We start from the raw sequence: 19,475 nt of genomic DNA on the forward strand, positions 1-19,475 counted from the left end.
AAGTGCAGCCAGAATAACAACAGTAGCTGCATTTGTTTAAGCTGTTTTCTAGTGACATTGTTTTTGGATACATCCATAACAATAAGCTAATGAGGCGCAATTTTGCCTGGCATAGTAAATGTAAAAGACTGCCAACTACATGCACTTCATGTTGTTTGACCTTTTTTCTATTGACATTGTTTTGTATATATTCATAAAAATGATACCAGCTGAATCATGATTTAATCTGGCTGAGAAACGCTGTCTGTCTAGTCCCGACTTCTGACACGTTCATTACTATGGGACGACAGGAGGTCGAATTTGAATATTGAAACAATTTTGCAAATGTTGGAGAGACAGACAGCAAGGTTTATACAAATATCCACTCTTGAAAACTAGAAATGTGAGATCATGTCTAAATGCTTTTTATAATGGAGATCAAGTTTCAAAGTTGCTGGGCTGGTGAGACAGTGGATTGCGCAGTAAGATGCAACAGAGTAAATAGGCATTTTAACCCCAGAGTTATGTGTAGAAATGGTATGTGTAGAAATGGAGAAATAGAGAGAGAGAGCGGTATGAGTAGAAATAGAGAGCGATATGTAGAGAGAGCGGTATGGGTAGAAATGGAGAAATAGAGAGCGATATGTAGAGATGGGTATGGGTAGAAATAGAGAGAGATGTGTAGTGAGAGAGGTATGGGTAGAAATGGAAAAATAGAGAGCGATAGGTAGAGAGAGGTGTGGGTAGAAATTGAGAAGTGTAGAGAGAGCATTTGAGGTGTAGATTAGACAGTCCGCCCTGGGGGAGAGTCATCATGACAGTCCGTTAAAACAAACAGCAACACTCTGGTGACTACCTACCTACCATCTCTGACTGTCTGTCTGTTCTGATTCACAGCTGTGAGTGTGTGTGTGTGTGTGTGTGTGTGTGTCTAGGTATGTTCAGTTGAATCTGTTAATGACAGTACATGCCGCTCCCATTATATAAGTTGTTCTAGGTTTTTTATACTCTGCTATTATTCAGCTATGGTTACAGTATAATTGTCCAGGTAAGAGAGGTTGTAACAGCAGGACTGGTTGGACCAGTAAATAAAGCACTGGTGTACTGGTTGGACCAGTGAATAAAGCACTGGTGTACTGGTTGGAACAGTGAATAAAGCACTGGTGTACTGGTTGGAACAGTGAATAAAGCACTGGTGTACTGGTTGGAACAGTAAATAAAACTTGTGTACTGGTTGGACCAGTGAATAAAGCACTGGTGTACTGGTTGGGCCAGTGAATAAAGCACTGGTGTACTGGTTGGAACCAGCCCAAGGCAAAATGTTACTTCTCACCCAGTGAAATTCCTTAGGAGTGCCTCCTGGTTCAGAGAAAGAGCAGCTAGTGGTGTGGTTACCGCAGCGAACCATAGAACAGGTTGAGAAAATATCCACCCTACAGTGTGTTAGACTTACTGATCTTCTTTGGGAGTGTACCAGAGGTTTTTGTCTTTCACAAGACCTCTGATCCCCCTGTTAAGCTCTAGTTACAGTAGTGTCTGGCACAGTAAGAGTCCCAAAGAGTAGCTTAGTGTGGTCAGACCTGCTTCTCCTCTTCTTCTGCCTCATCCTCTCCTGTTCCTGCTCTGGGGCTTACAGCACCACCACGGCCTAGTACTGTCCTACCGCACCCTGCCCAGAGAGCCTACTTTCTGCTGGGGCTGAGGGGTGGAGCAGGAAGGGCTGGAGAAGGGAGTTAGTAATCTGTGGTTCTTCAGGTCCCAAATGGCACATATATTCCCTGCACAGTGCACTACTTTTGACGAGAGTGCTTTGGGCCCTGGTCATAAGTAGTGCACAATAGGGAATGGGGTGCAAGTTGGGACGCATCCAGACAGTTGGGAAACGCTCCCTCTGCCATTAGTGGTCAGCTCAGAGAGCGCAGCACAGCCACAAAACAGTCTGAGTGCAATTAATTAACATGGGATCACAAGGATTGATGGATCAAGGGAGGAGAGGAAGAGCGAGACCTAATGGGTTTCTTGGCTTCTTCTTAGAAGCATCTCAGAAACAATACTGGATCTCGTCTTCATCTTCCTCTCTGTCTCTCTCTCCCACCCTCCCCCTCTGTGTGTTAACCCCATGTTATCTTTCCCCCCTCTATAGGAGCTGTGTGTTCATTTCATTTTCAATCTGATACAAGGGCACACAGTCCGACTGCTCTGAACTCAAATAGGAGCTGTGTGATAACCCCATGTTGTCTTCTTCTCTATAGGAGCTGTGTGATAACCCCATGTTGTCTTCTTCTCTATAGGAGCTGTGTGATAACCCCAAGTTGTTTGTGAATGGTATCAGTGCTCATGACCTCCTCCAGGGCCAGCTGGGGAACTGTTGGTTCGTAGCGGCCTGCTCCTCCCTGGCATCCAGAGAAACTCTGTGGCAAAAGGTAAGACTCCCTGGCTGTGTGCATGCTGTGCGTGTGTTTGCCTTGGGTGTGTGACGTGCAGTAGGAGGATGTGATTAGAGACCTGATCGAGAGGGATTTACAATTTTCCCCCACCACAAACACAAACCGGAATGATTTGGAGTTTATTATTGTTTCCGACTCCTATTTGGAGGAGTGGCGTGTGTGTGTGTGTGTGTGTGTGTGTGTGTGTGTGTGTGTGTTGGTGTTGCCCTTCTGAAATGGCAGTGTGTATTTCTTTCCACTGAGTTCATAGGGAATCATTAGCATTAGTCCCACTGCTCTTAACTTTCTGTGTTCAACTTTCCACCACTTCAGACTGGCTCTGCCTAGCTCCTTACCCCTAACCCCTAGCTACTAGTGTAGGACGTCACTGTGTTGCTAACAGGTTCACATCCTCTACTGTCCCTGTCCGTACAATGGCTCAAAATAGTAGTCCTTTGCTTAACAAGCACACGACTGCCTTGCTTGACGATTACTGCACTGCCGAAAAGTTACCAAGTGGGCAGCGCCATTGGTGATATTTCAAGCTGTGGAGGGATCTTACTGACGTGATCTAACTCCATACCCCTATCTCACTGAATTATCACATTTCAGAGAGGGCTCTGATCTGTCGTCTGAAACCAGGTTTATTATGTTCCTCCATTTCCTGGACAACAGAGGGTCTGTCACTGAGAAACAGCTGCTGTTGGTTTGGAGAGCTAATTTCACCCCAGAGACAGAGCTGGCAGGAGAGCTAAGTAGACCGGGTCGATGAAGAGTTCTAAGCATTTTCTGTTAATTTCCGGGATGATTCTACACGTTGAATCGCCACTGTTAGTCGACACCCAGAACGTGATCAACCGCACACTATCGACGTTCAATATGGTGTGTCTTCCTCTTAGCACAGGCTCTCTGGAGAAAGCTCTGTTCCTTGAGCTGGGACTGTTGACCAACTGAGTGTCCGGTACAAGACTGTGTTAGTCCGCTGAGCTAAAGCCTCAGGCAAGGTCACTTGTCTTCAATAAATTACCTCTGTTACACCTGCACCATATTGACTGATATTATTAGCTCCCAGGGAATATCTTGTGTGTGTGTGTGTGTAACCGATGTGAAATGGCTAGCTAGTTAGCAGTGGTGCGCGCTAATAGCATTTCAATCTGTGACGTCACTCGCTCTGATACCTGAAGTAGTTGTTCCCCTTGCTCTGCAAGGGCCGTGGCTTTTGTGACGCGATGGGTAATGATGCTTCGTGGGTGACTGTTGTCTGTGTGCAGAGGATCCCTAGTTCGAGCCCGGCGAGGGGACGGATGAAAGCTAAACTGTTACGTGTGTGTGTGTGTGTGGACATAATTACCTGTTCTTTAGTTCCGGTGTTTAACGACATGCTATATCACAAGTCTTCAACGATGTGTTCTAGAAGCAGTTCGTTAACACAGACACAGTAGAATGAATTGGACCAGACTGTACCTTTCTACTGTACCCTCTACCCCAACCACACACACACATACACACCCTGTTATTAATCCAGTGGGAGGGTGATGTTATATCTGCTTAGGATCACTCTCATTAACACACTTTCTCTCTCGCTCTCTATCGAAAGTGTTACATTTCCCTTCTGGCATGTAGTCTACCACTTGTCCAGTGTGTTTGTGTGTGTGTGTGTGTGTGAGAGAGAGAGTGTATTGATTGCCCTATGAATGAAAAGCAACCAACGCTACTGTAGCCTGGGGCTAAGCCATCTCTATCCTGTCCCCTGCCCTGACCATTAACACAAACACAGCAGGACAGAGTACCTACATCTCTTTATTGGACAGCAGTAGAGGACATGGTCAGTTTACAGTATTATGTTGTGATATATTTCATGCAAAGTGAATATGGTAACTAGTATATCAGTGCAGTGTAATAGGAGAGTAATACAGTGTATATTAGAGTCATAGTACAGCAGGTAGTTGGAGTTACATTACAGCATTGGTTCTCTAATATTTCCTATAAAGAAGGATCAGAAAGACCTATTCATTCAGGTTTTCATTATAAATGTACAGGTAACTGCCAAAATAAAGGAAACACTAGAGTAAATGAGGGGTACAAAGTATATTGAAAGCAGCTGCTTCCACATAGGTATGGTTCCTGAGTTAATTAAGCAATTAACATCCCATCATACTTAAATATATCAATTCTGGAGTGGCTGAGACAGCGTTTTCCACCACCATCAACAAAACACCAAATTATGGAATTTCTTCTGGAAGAATGGTGCCGCAAACCTCCAATAGAGTTCCAGACACATGTAGAATGTGTCAAGGTGCATTGAAGCTGTTCTGGCTCGTGGTGGCCCAACACCCTATTAAGAAACTTTATGTTGGTGTTTCCTTTATTTTGGCAGGTACCCGTATCTATAGGATTCTAACCTAAGTTAGTGATTCTGCAGCCTACTGTTACTACTGTGTAACTACTGTACCTTCAGAAGATGGTTTCTAGCAGATTGTTGACTGACATGCATAGATAGATAGATGTTCAGGAAGGAAGTGCGCACACACTCAGATGGGACTTGTGGGTTTGTGTGGACAGGGGGCGTAGAGAGACAGTGAGAGGTGAGGACTGGCCCAATCTCGAATTGCTGTAATAGAAGGCATTCCCTTAGAATGGAGAGAGGGAGACTAGAGGAGTAGAGGGAAGAGGAAGCAGTTAAAGGGATACTTCGGGATTTTGTCAATGAGGCCCTTTATCTACTTCCCCAGAGTCAGATGAACTCGTGGATACCATTTGTATGTCTGTCCAGTATGAAGGAAGTTAGATGTAGTTTCACATAGTTTTGTGAGCCAATGCTAACTAGTGTTGGTATCATAATGGTATCATTAGCATTGGCTCGCAAAACTACCTCTATCTACCTTCATACTGGACACAGAGAAGCACACATTTCTGTGTCCAGAGGGCCTCATTGCCAAAATCCCAAAGTATCCCTTTAAGGTTTATAGGTCAGGCCTGATTAAACTCCACGGAGATGCTGACCTTGTTAGCCTCTGCCCCCTCCTTAAAGGCAAACAGGAAGTACATGACCTTGCGGACCTTGGCCAGCTCCGCGATTCGCTCCCCGAACTCCTGGATGTCCGCTTCCAGACACTTGAGGGGTGTGTCCTCCGGGTCGCCAGCGTTCCGCCAGAATGTTCCGACGGGTTCTAGAAGCTGCCGGGTCATCAGGTGTGTGAGGTCAGGGGTCCAGAGCTGGGAGATCCCTGTGACGGTCACTCTGCCATTGCCAATCAGAGACACCGACCAGTGGACGAACGTCAGCTCCTGATTGGCGAAGTCCAGACGGTAGACAGCCTCATGGGGGAGGAGCAACCGCTCCCCCTCCTGTCGCTTCTGACCGCTCCGCTGCAGGGACTGGACACGTAGCCGCATCACCTAGCAATAATAATAATAATAATAATAATAATAATAATAATAGATAGCCTTTTGGCTACTCCACCGCTCCACTGCAGAGACTGGACACTCAGACGAATCACATTATAGAATAATAATACTTTTATAATAGTAAAACTATAATATGCTGGACACCCAGACGAATCACATTATAGAATAATAATACTTTTATAATAGTAAAACTATAATATGCTGGATACTCAGACGAATCACATTATAGAATAATAATACTTTTATAATAGTAAAACTATAATATGCTGGACACTCAGACGAATCACATTATAGAATAATAATACTTTTATAATAGTAAAACTATAATATGCTGGACACTCAGACGAATCACATTATAGAATAATAATACTTTTATAATAGTAAAACTATAATATGCTGGACACTCAGACGCAGGTACCAGTCAGTACAAGTCAACTCCTGGAAACTGTCCATTCATTTGTCGGTCTGAATTTATATAGGCTACTTTGTTCCAGATGAGCACATATTTAAGACAGGACCAAACTACTACACATGGCAGAAGCCGATTTTGAATTTTGTATGTCTAATAGAAAATACTTTAAACTCAGTAATGCATTTACTTTGCCTATCTGACCCATGCAAGAATCAAACTCACAACCAACTGAACCATCGATTGTGCTATTTCAACCACATATCAACCACCTCATCCTCCTCTCAATCACGTTAACAGTTTTACCTCAGTGAGAGAGGTGTCCTCTGCAAAGCGTAGCTCCAGGGCTGAGCCGGACGAGGGAGCCGCAGACAGCTCTGTGTACATCTGAGAGCTCATCTTTCTGTGCTGGGGAGCGAGGCCTGCCTGTCTGTCTGGATGGATATCTGTGTCTGTCTGTGCCTGCAGATAGTTTCGCTGTGGTCCTCTCCCACTCTCTCTGTCTCTTATGCCATCTCTTTCCCCTCCCTTTCCCAGAGGGTAGTATGGTTGAGTTGGTTCTCTGGTTGGAACTATTGATTGTGTGGCATGTACAGTGAGGGAGGGATGGAGAACAGAAGTGAGGATGGGGTGTGTGGTGGCGCTAGGCAACAGGAAGTGATGACATCAGAAGAGGGACCAGGGATTTTCCTGAAGGCTTCTGGGAGCTGGTTGGTCATAGCTGGATGGGCTGGTTATTAATACACACACTGGGCTGGCTGGCTGTGTGGAAGTGTGTTTTTATGTGTGGGTATGCGCCTATGTCTGTCTGTGTGTGTGTGTGTGTGTGTGTGTTGTTGGAGTTTGGTTGTTCTGATTCACTAGATGGTTGCTTGTTTTTGCTCCTGTTTTAATTAGCTGTGATTAGGGCTGTTACGGTGACCGCATTATCGCAAATTCCATGTGACCATTTAGTCACGGTAACTAGGCTTCTCCAAGAGCTGCTGCTGCTGCTGCTGGTCCTTAATAGTCTACCAAACTTGCTAACTGCCTGGTACTCAGCACACTATTGTCCCTCTAATCACTCTGACATCAATGCAAATGTAATCGAAAATCTAATCAAAGACTTCATGAGAGCCCATGTTTCGCAATATTTCTATAGGGTATGCAATTGCGGCCTCTATTAAAAAGAGGAAGTCCCATATGCTTTCTATAGACTAGGCCTACTATATTTACAGTGCATTCGGAAAGTATTCAGACCCCTTGACTTCTTAGGACACAGCCTTATTCTAAAACGGATTAAGTTGTTTTTCCCCCTCATCAATCTACACACAATACCCCATAATGACAAAATCAAGCTCTGTCAGGTTGGATGGGGAGTGTTGCTGCACAGCTATTTTCAGGTCTCTCCAGAGATTGTTCTGGCTGGATCACTCAAGGACATTCAGAGACTTGTCCCGAAGCCACTCCTGCATTGTCTTTACTGTGTGCTTAGGGTCATCGTCCTGTGGAAGGTGAACCTTCACCCCAGTCTGAGGTCCTGAGCGCTCTGGAGCAGGTGTTCATCAAGAACACTTTGTACTTTGCTCCGTTCAGTTTGGCCGGGCGGCCAGCTCTAGGAAGAGTCTTGGTGGTTCCAAACTTCTTCCACTTTACGAATGATGGAGGGCACTGTATTCTTGTGGAACTACAATACTGCAAACATTTTTGGTACCCTTTCCCAGATCTGTGCCTCGACACAATCCTGTCTCTGATCTCTACAGACCATTCCTTTGGCTGTTTTTTTGTTCTGACATGCACTGTCAACTGTGGGACCTTTTTATATAGGTGTGCCTTTCCAAGTCATGTCAAATCAATTTAATTTACTACAGGTGGACTCCAATCCAGACGAAACATCTCAAGGATGATCAATGGAAACAGGATGCACCTGAGCTCTATTTCGAGTCTCATAGCAAAGGGTCTGAATACTTCTGTAAATAAGTTGCCAAAATTTCTAAAGACATGTTTTTGCTCTGTCATTATGGGGTATTGTGTGTATATTACTGAATATTTTTATTTATTGAATTACCTTTTAGAATAAGGCTGTAACGTAACAAAATGTGGAAAACGTCAAGGGGTCTGAATACTTTCCGAAGACACTATTTCTCAACTTTCCTAATATTAAGCACATTGCTTCTCTTTACAACAGGAGGCTGGCATGAAAATGAACCACTGGAAAAGCATCCTCCATTTGCTATTTAAGTGCATAGATGACATGTATTATTTTCAGAGACAGATGCATGATAATGGTCCATTCTAAATCAAAACATTTTTCACACATACACTAGGGGTCAAGTGTTTTATTGAATAAAGACATCAGAACTATGAAGTGACACATATGGAATCATGTAGTAACCAAAAAAGTGTTAAACAAATCAAAATATATTTTATATTTGAGATTCTTCAAATAGCCACCCTTTGCCTTGATGACAGCTTTGCACACTCTTGGCATTCTCTGAACCAGCTTCATGATGTAGTCACCTGGAATGCTTTTCAATTAGCAGGTGTACCTTCTTAAAAGACAGAAATGGAAGACCCAGTTACCTCTGCAGCAGAGGATAAGTTCATTAGAGTTACCAGCCTCCAAAATTGCTCTGCTTCACAGATTTCAAGTAACACACACCTCAACATCAACTGTTCAGAGGAGACTGTGTGAGTCAGGTCTTCATGGTCGAATTGCTGCAAAGAAACCCCTACTAAAGGACACCAATATGAAGAAAAGACTTGCTTGGTCCAAGAAACACACGCAATGGACATTAAACCGTTGGAAATGTGTCCTTTTGTCTGGAGTCCAAATTGGAGATTTTTGGTTCCAACCACCGTGTCTTTGTGAGACACAGTGTGGGTGAATGGATAATCTCCACATGTGTATTTCCCACCGTAAAGCATGGAGGAGGAGGTGTTATGGTGTGGGGGTGCTTTGCTGGTGACACTGTCTGTATCACACTTAACCAGCATGGCTACCACAGCATCCTGCAGCTATACACCGTCCCATCTGGTTTGCGCTTGGTGGGACTATCATTTACCAAGAAGGAGAGTGATGGAGTGTGGCATCGGATGACCTGGCCTCCACAATCCCACGATCTCAACCAAATTGAGATGGTTTGGGATGTCGGACCACAGAGTGAAGGAAAAGCAGCCAACAAGTGCTCAGCATTTGTGGGAACTCCTTCAAGACTGAGAATGCAAAGCTGTTGTCACGCCCTGACCATGGAGATCCCTTGGTTCTCTATGGTGTAGTAGGTCAGGGCAAGACTAGGGGGTGTTCTAGTTCAATATTTCTGTTGGTGTTTTGTATGGTTCCCAGTTAGAGGCAGCTGGTATTCGTTGCCTCTAATTGGGGATCATATTCAGGTAGCCATTTTTCCCACCTGTGTTTATGGGATAGGAGGTTACGAAGGTTTCGTTGCTTGTTTATTGTTTTTTGAGAAGTTTCACTGCAAATAAAAATGTGGAACTCACCACACCCTGCGCCTTGGTCCCGTCCTTATTACGAACGTGACAGCTGTCATCAAGGCAAAGGGTGACTATTTGAAGAATCTCAAATGTAAAATCTATTTTGGTTTAACAATTTTTGATTACGACATGATTCCATATGTTATTTCATAGTTTTGATGTCTTCACTATTATTATACAGTGTAGAAAATAGAAAAAAAAATAAAGAAAAGCCCTTGAATGAGTAGGTGTTCTAAAACTTTTGACCGGTAGTGTATGCTACTAGTTTATTCACTAACCTGTTGCGGGCTGAGGACGGTAAACCGACTGTCTGGCGGTCTAAATAAAGAAATATTACAGTGCCTTGCGAAAGTATTCGGCCCCCTTGAACTTTACGACCTTTTGCCACATTTCAGGCTTCAAACATAAAGATATAAAACTGTATTTTTTTGTGAAGAATCAACAACAAGTGGGACACAATCATGAAGTGGAACGACATTTATTGGATATTTCAAACTTTTTTAACAAATCAAAAACTGAAAAATTGGACGTGCAAAATTATTCAGCCCCTTTACTTTCAGTGCAGCAAACTCTCTCCAGACGTTCAGTGAGGATCTCTGAATGATCCAATGTTGACCTAAATGACTAATGATGATAAATACAATCCACCTGTGTGTAATCAAGTCTCCGTATAAATGCGCCTGCACTGTGATAGTGTCAGAGGTCTGTTAAAAGCGCAGAGAGCATCATGAAGAACAAGGAACACACCAGGCAGGTCCGAGATACTGTTGTGAAGAAGTTTAAAGCCGGATTTGGATACAAAAAGATTTCCTAAGCTTTAAACATCCCACGGAGCACTGTGCAAGCGATAATATTGAAATGGAAGGAGTATAAGACCACTGCAAATCTACCAAGACCTGGCCGTCCCTCTAAACTTTCAGCTCATACAAGGAGAAGACTGATCAGAGATGCCACGAAGAGGCCCATGATCACTCTAGATGAACTGCAGAGATCTACAGCTGAGATGGGAGAATCTGTCCATAGGACAACAATCAGTCGTATAGTGCACAAATCTGGCATTTATGGAAGAGTGGCAAGAAGAAAGACATTTCTTAAAGATATCCATAAAAAGTGTTGTTTAAAGTTGGCCACAAGCCACCTGAGAGACGCACCAAACATGTGGAAGAAGGTACTCTGGTCAGATGAAACCAAAATTGAACTTTTTGGCAACAATGTAAAACGTTATGTTTGGCGTAAAAGCAACACAGCTCATCACCCTGAACACACCATACCCACTGTCAAACATGGTGGTGGCAGCATCATGGTTTGGGCCTGCTTTTCTTCAGCAGGGACAGGGAAGATGGTTAAAATTGATGGGAAGATGGATGGAGCCAAATACAGGACCATTCTGGAAGAAAACCTGATGGAGTATGCAAAAGACCTGAGACTGGGACAGAGATTTGTCTTCCAACAAGACAATGATCCAAAACATAAAGCAAAATCTACAATGGAATGGTTCAAAAATAAACATATCCAGGTGTTAGAATGGCCAAGTCAAAGTCCAGACCTGAATCCAATCGAGAATCTGTGGAAAGAACTGAAAACTGCTGTTCACAAATGCTCTCCATCCAACCTCACTGAGCTCGAGCTGTTTTGCAAGGAGGAATGGGAAACATTTTCAGTCTCTCGATGTGCAAAACTGATAGAGACATACCCCAAGCGACTTACAGCTGTAATCGCAGCAAAAGGTGGCGCTACAAAGTATTAACTTAAGGGGGCTGAATAATTTTGCCCGCCCAATTTTTCAGTTTTTGATTTGTTAAAAAAGTTTGAAATATCCAATAAATGTCGTTCCACTTCATGATTGTGTCCCACTTGTTGTTGATTCTTCACAAAAAAAATACAGTTTTATATCTTTATGTTTGAAGCCTGAAATGTGGCAGAAGGTCGCAAAGTTCAAGGGGGCCGAATACTTTCGCAAGGCACTGTATATCACTTGTGAATGATGTGCAGTAAGACAAGAAACGCATGTCTTTTTTTCTTCTTTTTGCGACTTTTTAAAATCCTAGTCGCACACCTCATGTAGCCTAGCCCATAGGCCTAATATGTTTTGAAAAGCTTTGTTTCACAACTAAATTGACCAAATAACTTCTTTAAAATGAAGCACATTAATCTGCTTTACCGCACAACCCCTCACATTTTTGTAAATATGAGTATATCTATTCATGTGACAACACTGAAGAAATGACACTTTGCTACAATGTAAAGTAGTGAGTGTACAGCTTGTATAACAGTGTAAATTTGCTGTCCCCTCAAAATAACTCAACACACAGCCATTAACCGCTCCACACAGATTAGCCGCCTGTGCGAAATCCTTTTGGAGAAAATATCCTTTCTATTTTATTCAGCTATGTTCAATTCTATTCTTCATACTACAAAATAACAAAGAATTCTAAGCAAATCTTGTCTGCTAAATGAACTAGTGTAGCCCACAGCCATATGGCATAGCCAGATCAAGGCCTAACATCAGGACAACTCAGAGTATGATATTCTGTTCTTTTGAAATAGACTACATTTCCTTCATATCATGTTTCTTTAGATCTGTCTAAAATAAGTGATTTATTGTGATGGTTTGGACTATATTATTAAATGTATTTACTATACTTTTTTAAATATAGATGCCCCAAAGGTCTGCAACAGTGGCTTGTAGGCTATGCGTGGAAGCCAGGAGATGATAAATGTGTTTGTTAATTAACGGTCAATCACTGTGAGACCGGCAGTTATTTGCTTGACAATCACGGGCTGAAGAAATTTCATGACCGCCACAGCCCTAGCTGTGATGTGTTCTTCTAAATAGATGTTTTTAAGGTATTTTCAGATGTGTATTGAGCAGATAGTGAGAGAGACTGGCAGTGGGGAAAGTTGTAGGGAGATTGTATAGTAGGCCAGATCCGAACCCATGCCGACACTGAAGACGTGTCCCAGAGGCTGCAGCATTACCGCTACACCAGCCAGGGCAGACAGCTGTGACGTGTTCTGCACATCTTATCTCCCTCCCAGGTGATTCCGGACCATAAGGACCAGGAATGGGATGAGGAGAAGCCGGAATCTTATGCTGGAATTTTCCACTTCCGCTTCTGGCGCTTTGGAGAATGGATTGATGTTGTCATCGACGACCGGTTGCCCACTGCGAACGGAAACTTGGTGTATTGTCACTCCAGTGACAGCAACGAGTTCTGGAGCGCCCTGGTGGAGAAGGCTTATGCCAAGTTAGTACACACAAACACACACTGATTTGGTGAGGAAGGCTTACGCCAGGTTAATACTATAGTAGACTGTTGTGTTAATGTGTAGGATATATTGTGTGTGTGTGTGTGTGTGTGTGTGTGTGTGTGTAGGATGTATGGTTGTTACGAGGCATTGGACGGGGGCAACACAGCGGATGCGTTGGTGGATTTCACTGGTGGCGTCTCTGAGCCCTTGGACCTGCTGGAGGAAGGGTTGAGTACGGACGAGGAGAAACGCTCAGTGCTGTTCGACAGAGTCCTCAAGGTTCACAACAGAGGAGGCCTCATCAGCGCCTCCATACGGGTATAACACACACCCACCTACCTACCTACCTACCTACCTACCTACCTATAGTCCTGACCCTTCACCACTCTCTCCAGGCGGCCAGTTCAGCGGAGATGGAGGCTCGTCTGGCCTGTGGTCTGGTGAAGGGTCATGCCTACGCTGTGACAGACGTTAGAAAGGTCCGGCTGGGCCACGGCCTCATGGCTTACTTCAAGTCCGACAAACTCACAATGATACGACTCCGAAACCCCTGGGGAGAGAGCGAGTGGAAAGGAGCCTGGAGCGACAGGTAGGTTTTAAAGTGTTTGTTATTTACCTTTTAGTTATTCAAGAAGTCCCATTGAGGTCAGAAGACCTCTTTCACAAGGAAGACCTGGCCTGGTAGGAGGGGGGTGGAGGAGAGTGTGTGCAGGGGCATCAATTTGGTATGGCAGGGGATGGGAGTCGCCATACCCTAGCTAGCGCAACACCAACAATTTTTTTAAATAGGCAACGAAATCTTTCAAATCCCAATTTAAAAGGCAAATGCAGTTTAGCGGCATTAGTCGTCTGGCTTTGGGACCATGCAGATGCCTGGGAGCGGAAGGGAACACTGTTTGTATGGCTGGCTGGCTTTATGAAGAGCAGAGATCTGTATATAATGACGAGATGCTCGTGTCTAAGACTTAAAACTTCTTGTGACTCCCAAACCCGCATGTGGGAGCGTAATCATCGCCTGAAACTAATTAGCATAACGCAACAGACATAAATATCCCTAGAAAATATTCATATTCATGAAAATCACAAATGAAATGTATTGAGACACAGCTTAGCCTTTTGTTAATCACCCTGTCATCTCAGATTTTGAAAATATGCTTTACAGCCAAAGCTAGACAAGCATTTGTGTAAGTTTATCGATAGCCTAGCATAGCATTATGCCTTGCTAGCAGCAGGCAACCTTGTCACAAATCAGAAACACAATCAAATTAAATCGTTTACCTTCGAACTTCGGATGTTTTCACTCACGAGACTCCCAGATAGGCACATTTCATTTTTCCCAAAATATTATTTTTGTAGGCGAAATAGCTCCGATTGTTCTTCACGTTTGGCTGGGAAATCGCCCGGAAATTGCAGTCACGAAAACGGCAAAAAATATTCCAAATTAGCTCCATAATATCGACAGAAACATGGCAAACGTTGTTTATAATCAATCCTCAAGGTGTTTTTCTAATATCTATTCGATAATATATCCGTCGGGACAATTCGTTTTTCAGTAGGACCGATTGGAGTAATGGCTACCTCTGTATTTTACGGGAGAATCTCTCTCGGAGCCACCATGTGACCACTTACGCATTGTAGCCGCCTACGGCTATTCTTCAACATAAATGCGTAAAACTACGTCACAATGCTGTAGACACCTTGGGGAATACGTAGAAAGCGTAAGCTCGTTGATGGCACATTCGCAGCTCAATAGGGACTCATTGGAAAGCAGAGCTTTCAAAATATGGGGCACTTCCGGATTGGATTTTTCTCAGGCTTTCGCCTGCAACATCAGTTCTGTTATACTCACAGACAATATCTTTACAGTTTTGGAAACGTTAGTGTTTTCTATCCAAAGCTGTCAATTATATGCATATTCTAGCATCTTGTCCTGACATAATATCCCGTTTAAAACGGGAAAGTTTTTTTTTTTTTTTTCCAAAAATGAAAATACTGCCCCCTAGTGCCAATGGGTTGATTCGTTGTCCCAAAGGCAGGAAAGCAGGCGTCAAGCTGATGTCCAAAATAAGTACATTGGGCTTAAATTGGACAGATTTTTGCAAGAGTGAAACCTCTCGCTTCGCCTCTTCCTCTCTGTGGAAAGCACATCAACCCAGTTGCAGGGAACAGCGTGACTTTTTTCAACACATTGTAGAGGTAAAGATGGCTGTAGTAGATGTCTTTGGCTGCTGTTTGACTTGACATTAAACTAAACAAGATTTAATACCAGTTCTGAGCTAGTGCGTAGCGAGCAGCTTTTATATTTTTTTTTATTAACTAGGCAAGTCAGTTAAGAACATTCTTATTATCAATGACTGCCTAGGAACACTGCCTGTTCAGGGGCAGAACGACAGATTTGTACCTTGGGGATTTGAACCTTCTGGTTACTAGTCCAACGCTCTAACCACTAGGCTACCCTGCCGCCCCAGCTAATGCTAGAGTAAATTTAGCTTGCTTTTTCTTTTCTCCAAATTGCATTTTTTAGATTTTAAATTGTGTAGATAGATGCTCATTTACTGCATTTCTATCTTCTAATTAACAGAGTAAATAACTAACGGACACGAGAGAAGCTTAACCAAGTTTAATTCTTCCCAAAGGGTCGATACAGCTGGATTCAGACAAAATACATTTTCACACAAGCACTGATATTTAACCGTTCCTCATAGGCTGAGTCTCTTCCAACCCATCTGTACAAACATCATTCTTTACTGCTAGGCAGGACACTAGTGATACGGGCCATAAACTTCTATTTCTCCCCTAAGGTGACCTGACCTGACCTCAACCCCCCTCCCCCCATCACTAATCCATGGCTCTCTCCCCTTATCAATGCCTGCCACATGTAATCACTTCCCTGCACTCAACACATTCCAAGCTTTGTTGCACCCACTATAATGCCTTCCTCCTATAACCCTTAACTTCTGGTGTAGATCCTCTAAACCTCAGCACTCCCTCAGTGACATGAATAAGTATATTTCATATTCTCAAAACCCAACAATATATATATTTTTTAATACTTGGAGGAACCCCCCCACGCTCCTGCGTGGTTGGGCGGGCGAGCTGTGTGCGTGTGTGTGTGTGTGTGTGTGTGTGTGTATATAGACCTGTTCATGACTCACTCCCTCTGCTGGTGGAGAGAGGTAACGTAGGCCAACAGGGAAACGGAGACCTGTAGCACAGATGGATGGTTCATTCCTGTTAGAATGTTTGTTTAATTTATATCCTGTATTGTAGGAAAATTCCATAGTGGATCTCGGCACCAAAAGGTCTGGGGAAAACTGCATGTTTGCTGTCCATGTCTCAGAACCTTGAATTCCTACTCTGTCAAGTTCTGTTCTGTTAGCATTCTTTCATTCTACACAGCACACCCTTCAGACAAACACTGAGCGATAGAGAACTTTCTCTCTCTCTTTCAGCTCAGAGGAGTGGGGGAAGGTGAGTAAGAGTGAAAGAGAGAAGATCGGAATGACGGTGCAGGATGATGGAGAATTCTGGTGAGTTCTAACCCTTGACATATGACCCATAGCCTTTCCTCCACACGGCTGAGAAAATGGATGGCCATAGGATGATGAAGACTCCCCCCCCATTCCTCCCCCCCTCCAGGATGACGTTTGATGACTTCTGTCAGTACTTCAGTGATTTGATCATGTGCCGTCTGATCAACACGTCCTACCTGTCTCTTCACAAGACCTGGGAGGAGGGCTCTCTAAAGGGCGCCTGGCGGAACCATGACGAGCCGCTCCGCAACCGCGCCGGGGGCTGCACCAACAACAAACACACCTTCCTACAGAACCCACAGGTAGGGGTGGGGATGGAGGGGGGCATTTGTGTGTGTGTTTATCTATGTGTGTATTAATGTATAGGGTGTGTGTGTCTCTCCCTGCAGTATGTGTTCAACGTGAAGAAGCCAGAGGATGAGGTGCTGGTATGTCTACAGCAGACAGACAGAAGAGCCAGACCTAAAGAGGGGAAGGGAGAAAACCTGGCTATAGGCTTCGAGATACACCGGGTGAGAGGTGTGTGTGCGTGTGTTCATCACCTCATTGTGTGTGTGTGTAAGATTTATTAATGTGTGTATTAATGTGTAGGTGGAGTTGAACAGGCAGTACCGTATGCACACTCGGCAGCAGAAGGTGTGTGGGAGTGTGTACATCAACTCCAGGTGTGTGTTCCTACGCTGTGTCTTGATGGAGGGTCGTTACGTTGTCATACCCACAACCTTTGACCCCGCTCTGGAAGGAGACTTCCTGTTACGCATCTTCACTGACGTCCCCGCCGACTGCAGGTACACACACACACACACACACACACACAAGCGTACACACACACTCGTACACATTCTATCACTCACTCTCCCCCCCCCCCCCCATAGAGAGTTAACCCTTGATGAGCCAGCCCAGACGTGTTGGTCAGGACTGTGTGGTTTCCCTTCCCTGGTCACTCAGATCCATGTCCACAGAGCAGATGGACTGGCTGGACAAGACTCTGATGGAGGTATACAAACCTTCTCTCCCTTCTCTGTCTGTTTTCTTTCCTGGTCTGGTCTTCTTCTCCTATTCAGTGTGTGTGTGTGTTGCAGCATCAGATCCATATGTCATCATTCGTTGTGAGGGGGAGAAGGTTTGTTCTCCGGTCTATAAAGATACCCGCAGCCCAACCTTTGACACCAAGGCTCTATTCTACAGGAAGAAAACTAACCAGCCTATACTGATAGAGGTAACAAGACTGGACTGGGTGGTGGGTTCTGTGTGTGTGTGTGTGTGCTCCTGTGGCTTAAAGAGGAGTTGGTGACCATTACAATTTGGGTTGTTTCTGTCGTTCTCTCAATTAAATTCAATACAACTTTTTTCATCCCCCAGGTGTATAACAACAACGTGTTGATGGATTCCTTCCTGGGTCAGGTCAGTTTGACCTCTGACCCCGGTGACCCCCAGCAGGTTACCGTCCACCTGAGGGACAAGGGTAATCACCAAGACAATGACCTCCCGGGCACTCTCACCGTCTCCATGGTGACCAGCAACATTCTCACTAACATCTGACTAACCGTCAACCAATCTTTCAATCAGTGCCTTACTCCCTGTCCAATAGGAGAGAGAAGCCATAAAAATCTATTAATTTGCCATAAAACATATCTGTTGAGGGACCAAAGTTAGCCTTCCAGACAATATAGTGTTGTTTTTACTCCAACCACAGGGGCAACAGAGGACAGATAATCTCCGAGTTCTTCTTTCTCATTTTATAACCACTTTAACTTGTGCCATTACTGATATATAAATGCATGTCCAGTATTTCAGCAGTATATTTTGTCCTGTTTACATTTATTCTCATGTTTTACATTTCAGTCAGCTTTGTACTAGTCTCTCTCAAGAAACTGAGTTGGATCTGGGTACTGACATTTCTAGTCTTTCAGAAAGACTATTATTTTTGTTAACTTCATAATTCAACTTAAAAAAAAATGAGATTTCTGTCTTGCTCTACTTTGTATCACATTGATTTTCCAGTGGGAGGCCAAATACTCAGTAGCGACACATCATTCAGGGCATTTGAGCCTCACCTGTTTAGCATGTTATTTTGGCATTCATACGTGTCACATATCAGTTTACAAACAATGTAACAAATAAATAAATACATCTAATACTGAGTTAATAAAGCTGTATAACAAACATGGTCTCTTTTTTGCTTTCTTGAGTAAGACAGCTCCAAAATGTAGGTGTTTTAGTCGAGATCAGTTATTTCTGTGGTGGTGGGGCAGCCAGCAGAAATACAAAGCGTTGGGGTTGGTAATATTCTCTAGTTGCGCCGTGATTGGCTCAGTGTTCTGTTACTCATGGGGACACTACATCACTGCAAAATCTACAGGGAGAGCTCAAACTCAAGCGCCTTGGGTGCTGCCATAGAGTTACATTAGAAGTGCCCATCCAAGAAGGCTCAAGGTCATTGGCCACAGATAAAATTACATCAAATCACATATCTACAGTAGCTTTGATTGGACTGATCATGTCAACATCATATTTAAAAAATCTTAGTCAGCAAGCCTGCAGTCATCATCATGAGTCAAGTCGACAATCTACTGGCAAATGCTTTTCAGTCTGTCATATGAAGAGAAATTAGAGTTAAATGTCTCGGTGCTCATTGGCCTTTGGACATAAACATTACTCAAGTCAGAAATTGCAAATTCAACAATGAGTGGTTTGGAAGGAAGCAGTGGCGAACTGCAAGCATTTCGAAGCAATCATTATTTTGCTTCCCCTGCCTGCTTTTCAGTGGAGAGGGTGTGTGGTCTGGGATTAAGGATTTAAAACGTCTGTATGAAAAGGGTCTGAATACATGATAATTGTGCATCACATATAACGCTGTTAAACTGTGATTACTGGGGAAATCAAGCGTTGTGGCTCAGCTAGACATATAGACGAGCCATCAACCTTCACAGCCAACAAAGGGAGGAGAATAGGTACGTGCTTGACAGAATTATAGCATGTATTAAATTGTGG

At 43.8% G+C, this 19,475-nt stretch overlaps 2 protein-coding genes across 2 annotated transcripts in view; one reads left to right on the top strand and one right to left on the bottom strand.

Moving 5' to 3' along the window:
• Positions 1–18,647, top strand: part of LOC135546360 (calpain-5-like) — a 29,204-nt gene extending 10,557 nt beyond the window's left edge. Inside the window, exons 3-13 of the mRNA XM_064974718.1 lie at positions 2,271–2,402; positions 12,736–12,944; positions 13,074–13,266; positions 13,344–13,537; positions 16,401–16,478; positions 16,588–16,783; positions 16,871–16,993; positions 17,073–17,269; positions 17,357–17,478; positions 17,564–17,700; positions 17,844–18,647. Of these exons, the coding sequence (XP_064830790.1) occupies positions 2,271–2,402; positions 12,736–12,944; positions 13,074–13,266; positions 13,344–13,537; positions 16,401–16,478; positions 16,588–16,783; positions 16,871–16,993; positions 17,073–17,269; positions 17,357–17,478; positions 17,564–17,700; positions 17,844–18,023 (1,761 nt within the window). The 3' untranslated portion in view covers positions 18,024–18,647. The remainder of the gene's footprint in view (positions 1–2,270; positions 2,403–12,735; positions 12,945–13,073; positions 13,267–13,343; positions 13,538–16,400; positions 16,479–16,587; positions 16,784–16,870; positions 16,994–17,072; positions 17,270–17,356; positions 17,479–17,563; positions 17,701–17,843) is intronic.
• LOC135546359 (olfactory marker protein-like) lies at positions 4,708–6,838 on the bottom strand. Its single transcript, XM_064974717.1, has 2 exons — positions 6,529–6,838; positions 4,708–5,804 (listed from the first exon to the last, which is right to left on the bottom strand). Exons 1-2 carry the CDS (start codon positions 6,619–6,621, stop codon positions 5,376–5,378), a joined length of 522 nt encoding a protein of 173 aa, XP_064830789.1. The 5' UTR covers positions 6,622–6,838; the 3' UTR covers positions 4,708–5,375.
• Positions 18,648–19,475: the final 828 nt, after the last annotated feature.

The sequence above is a fragment of the Oncorhynchus masou genome, chromosome 9 (assembly GCF_036934945.1).
Source record: "Oncorhynchus masou masou isolate Uvic2021 chromosome 9, UVic_Omas_1.1, whole genome shotgun sequence".
Classification (NCBI taxonomy): domain Eukaryota; kingdom Metazoa; phylum Chordata; class Actinopteri; order Salmoniformes; family Salmonidae; genus Oncorhynchus; species Oncorhynchus masou.